The 5,000-nt window shown below is 45.3% G+C and overlaps 1 protein-coding gene across 1 annotated transcript in view; it reads right to left on the bottom strand.

Annotated features, from left to right (window-relative positions):
• Window positions 1–5,000, bottom strand: part of nrp2b (neuropilin 2b) — a 222,397-nt gene that overhangs the window by 93,592 nt on the left and 123,805 nt on the right. The window contains 1 exon segment of the mRNA XM_064976976.1: window positions 2,831–2,975. Within this exon segment, the coding sequence (XP_064833048.1) occupies window positions 2,831–2,975 (145 nt within the window).

Here is a 5,000-nt window from a genome sequence, read left to right as displayed (position 1 = left end):
GAGAGAGAGAGATGGCTCTGAGTTTACGCCTTAACCTGAATCTACGCCTTCACTATGGTGAATCACTAAAACAATGCAGAAATAATACACTATGGAAAAAGAAGGAACATGACATCAGAAATCAGCTCCATGTAATTGAAGAATCCATAGAATATAACCACTTCTGGGAAAATTGGAAAACACTAAACAAACAACAACACAAAGAACTATCTATTCCAAATGGAGATGTATGGGTAAACCACTTCTCCAATCTTTTTGGCTCTATAACAAAGACTAAAGAGCAAAAACATATACATGATCAAATACAGATCTTAGAATCAACTATTAAAGACTACCAGAACCCACTGGATTCTCCAATTACATTGAATGAGTTACAGGACAAAATAAAAACCCTCCAACCCAAAAAGGCCTGTGGTGTTGATGGTATCCTCAATGAAATGATCAAATATACAGACAACAAATTCCAATTGGCTATACTAAAACTCTTTAACATCATCCTTAGCTCTGGCATCTTCCCCAATATTTGGAACCAAGGACTGATCACCCCAATCCACAAAAATGGAGACAAATTTGACCCCAATAACTACCGTGGAATATGTGTCAACAGTAACCTTGGGAAAATCCTCTGCATTATCATTAACAGCAGACTCGTACACTTCCTCAATGAAAACAATGTTATCGTACGACAGACCACGTATTCACCCGGCACACCCTAATTGACCACCAAACACACCAAGGCAAAGTCTTCTCATGCTTTGTTTATTTCAAAAAAGCCTTCGACTCAATTTGGCTGCTATAGAGGGTCTGCTATACAAACTGACGGAAAGTGGTGTTGGGGGTAAAACATAAGACATGATAAAATCCATGAACACAAACAACAAATGTGCAGTTAAAATTGGCAAAAAACACACACATTTCTTCCCACAGGGTCGTGGGGTTAGACAGGGATGCAGCTTAAGCCCCACCCTCTTCAACATATATATCAACGAACTGGCGCGGGCACTAGAAAAGTCTGCAGCACCCGGCCTCACCCTACTAGAATCTGAAGTCAAATGTCTGCTGTTTGCTGATGATCTGCTGCTTCTGTCACCAACCAAGGAGGGCCTACAGCAGCACCCAGATCTTCTGCACAGATTCTGCCAGACCTGGGCCCTGACAGTAAATCTCAGTAAGACAAAAATAATGGTCTTCCAAAAAAGGTCCAGTCGCCAGGACTACAAATACAAATTCCATCTAGACACTGTTGCCCTAGAGCACACAAAAAACTATACATACCTTGGCCTAAACATCAGCACCACAGGTAACTTCCTCAAAGCTGTGAACGATCTGAGAGACAAGGCAAGAAGGGCATTCTATACCATCAAAAGGAACATAAAATTGCCTTTTATGGTTGTGAGGTCTAGGGTATGCTCACCAACCAAGATTTCACAAAATGGGACAAACAACAAATTACAAAAATATCCTCAGTGTACAACATAGAACACCAAATAATGCAGAGCAGAATTAGGCCGATACCCGCTAACTATCAAAATCCAGAAAAGAGACGTTAAATTCTATAACCACCTAAAAGGAAGTGATTCCCAAACCTTCCCAAACCAAAGCCATCACCTACAGAGAGATGAACCTGGAGAAGAGTCCCCTAAGCAAGCTGGTCCTGGGGCTCTGTTCACAAACACACCCTACAGAGACCCATGACAGCAGCACAATTAGACCCAATCAAATCACGAGGAAACAAAAAAGATAATTACTTGACACATTGGAAAGAATTAACAAAAAAACAGAGCAAACTAGAATGCTATTTGGTCCTAAACAGAGAGTACACAGCGGCAGAATACCTGACCACTGTGACTGACCCAAACATAAGGAAAGCTTTGACTATGTACAGACTCAGTGAGCATAGCCTTGCTATTGAGAAAGGCCGCCGTAGGCAGACATGGCTCTCAAGAGAAGACAGGCTATGTGCTCACTATGTGCTAAACTGAGCTGCACTTCCTAACCTCCTGCCCAATGTATGACCATATTAGAGAGACAAATTTCCCTCAGATTACACAGATCCACAAAAAAAATGGAAAACAAATCCACAGTGTGGAATCACAGAAGCAAGATTTGTGACCTGTTGCCACAAGAAAAGGGCAACCAGTGAAGAACAAACACCATTGTAAATACAACCAATATTTATGCTTATTTATTTTCCCTTGTGTACTTTAACCATGTGTACATTGTTAAAACACTGTATATATATAATATGACATTTGTATTGTCTTTTTTGTTTTGAAACTTCTGTATGTGTAATGTTTACTGTTCATTTTTATTGTTTATTTCACTTTTGTATATTATCTACCTCACTTGCTTTGGCAATGTTAACACATGTTTCCCATGCCAATAAAGCCCCTTGAATTGAATTGAATTGAGAGAGAGAGAGAGAGAGAGAGAGAGAGAGAGAGAGAGAGAGAGAGAGAGAGAGAGACGATAGCATCTTAGCTAAACAGCCCTTCTCCTTTCATGTGATGTGGGGCGAAACAAATCACCTCTAATCCCCGTTGCAACTATAAATAGACCCAATTACAGCTAGCGAGTGGTAGAGTGAAGAGAGGGACAGGGTCAGGGACAGGAACAGGGACAGGGTCAGGGTAGGGGACAGGAACAGGGTCAAGGACAGGGACAGGGTCAGGGTCAGGGTCAGGGTCAGGGACAGGGTCAGGGACAGGGACAGGGACAGGGACAGGGTCAAGGACAGGGACAGGGACAGGGTCAGGGACAGGGACAGGGACATGGACAGGGTCAAGGACAGGGACAGGGACAGGGTCAAGAACAACATAGCTGTTCTTACCAGTGATCTGGCACCCGTAGAGTTCAAAGCGCAGGGCGATGCCTGTCTTCCAGGCCTGGGGTCTGATGCGTACGAAGCGGGCCAGAACAGGCTGGGGGATCCGGTTCAGAACCACCTCAGTAGAGTCTGTGTTGGCATTGAAAATCTGGAGAGAAAGAGACAGAAACAGAAACAGAAACAGAGAGAGAGAGAGAGAGAGAGAGAGAGGCAGAGAAAGGAGAGAGAGAGAAAGAGACAGAGAGAGAGAGAGAGAGAGAGAGAGAGAGAGAGAGAGAGAGAGAGAGAGAGAGAGAGAGAGAGAGAGAGAGACAGAGAGAGACAGAGAGAGAGAGAGAGAGAGAGAGAGAGAGAGAGAGAGAGAGAGAGAGAGAGAGAGAGAGAGAGAGAGAGAGAGAGAGACAGAGAGAGAGAGAGAGAGAGAGAGAGAGACAGAGAGAGAGAGAGAGAGACAGAGAGAGAGAGAGACAGAGACAGAGAGAGACAGAGAGAGAGAGAGAGAGAGACAGAGACAGAGACAGAGAGAGACAGAGAGAGGGTTAGAGACATATGTGTGTATTTTATAATCCTTTTTCACATGAATGAGAAAAGTGAACGAGAAAACACCCATTGTACTACAACTTCCTCCACAAACCAGCTCTACTACACAGCCCACACAGGGCTTTATAGTCACTAAACAAATACACCAGCTCACACTGTGATAAAAAACCCTGGAAACAGTTTAATCGTCTAACCACAGAGGCCGAGCGGATAGGAAGAGTGAAAGTGCGAATCAGGCCTGAGATCCCCGTGTTGTTTAATACAGGACATTGCTGCTGGTGATTCCCTGATCCACCTCTACGCAGACGACACCATTCTGTATACTTCTGGCCCCTCTTTGGACACTGTGTTAACTAACCTCCAGACGAGCTTCAATGCCATACAACTCTCCTTCCGTGGCCTCCAACTGCTCTTAAACGCAAGTAAACCTAAATGCATGTTCTTCAACCGATCGCTTCCCTATCAACAAGTTCCTCTGTCCTGGCGTTTCTGACCTGCACTTTCCTGCTCTTAGAAAGTGTCCACAACATTAGAGCCAGTGAATCTCTGGGTGCTGGACCGAGACCTGATGACAAGCTCGGATATCATATATCAGACAGAACTAGAATTTGTCAGAGGGGCGGGCCAATGGGGGGGGGTGTCCTGCTTCATTGCACACAGAGAAAAGCAAGAGGACCCTCCCAAGAATGACGCCCCCTAGAATGGCCCTCCCTAAAATCACCCTCCCTAAAATCACCCTCCCTACAATGACCCTCCCTACATTGACCCTCCCTACAATGACCCTCCCTAGAATGACCCTCCCAAGAATGACGCCCCCTAGAATGGCCCTCCCTAAAATCACCCTCCCAAAAATGACCCTCCCTACAATGACCCTCCCTACAATGACCCTCCCTACAATGACCCTCCCTACAATGACCCTCCCTACAATGACCCTCCCTACAATGACCCTCCCTAGAATGACCCTCCCTACATTGACCCTCCCTACAATGACCCTCCATGGGAATGACCCCCCTAGAATAACACTCCATAGAATGACCCCCCTAGAATAACACTCCATGAATGAATGACACTCCCTACAATGACATTCCCTACAATGACTTCCCTAGAATGACCCTCCCTAGAATGACCTCCCTACAATGACCCTCCCTACAATGACCCCCCTAGAATAACACTCCCTGGAATGACTCTCCCTACAATGACCCTCCCTACAATGACCCCCCTAGAATAACACTCCATAGAATGACCTCCCTAGAATGACATTCCCTAGAATGACTCTCCCTACAATGACTCTCCCTACAATGACATTCCCTCCCATTCCCTAGAATGACCCTCCCTACAATGACATTCCCTACAATGACCCTCCCTACAATGACATTCCCTACAATGACATTCCCTACAATGACCCTCCCTAGAATGACATTCCCTACAATGACCCTCCCTACAATGACCCTCCCTACAATGACCCTCCCTACAATGACCCTCCCTACAATGACCCTCCCTAGAATGACCCTCCCTAGAATGACATTCCCTACAATGACCCTCCCTAGAATGACCCTCCCTAGAATGACCCTCCCTACAATGACCCTCCCTACAATGACCCTCCCTACAATGACATTCCCTACAATGACATTCC

Source organism: Oncorhynchus masou, chromosome 10 (assembly GCF_036934945.1).
Source record: "Oncorhynchus masou masou isolate Uvic2021 chromosome 10, UVic_Omas_1.1, whole genome shotgun sequence".
NCBI classification, from domain to species: domain Eukaryota; kingdom Metazoa; phylum Chordata; class Actinopteri; order Salmoniformes; family Salmonidae; genus Oncorhynchus; species Oncorhynchus masou.
Note: the sequence above shows the minus strand (reverse complement) of the source record. Positions and strands in the feature narration are given on the sequence as shown.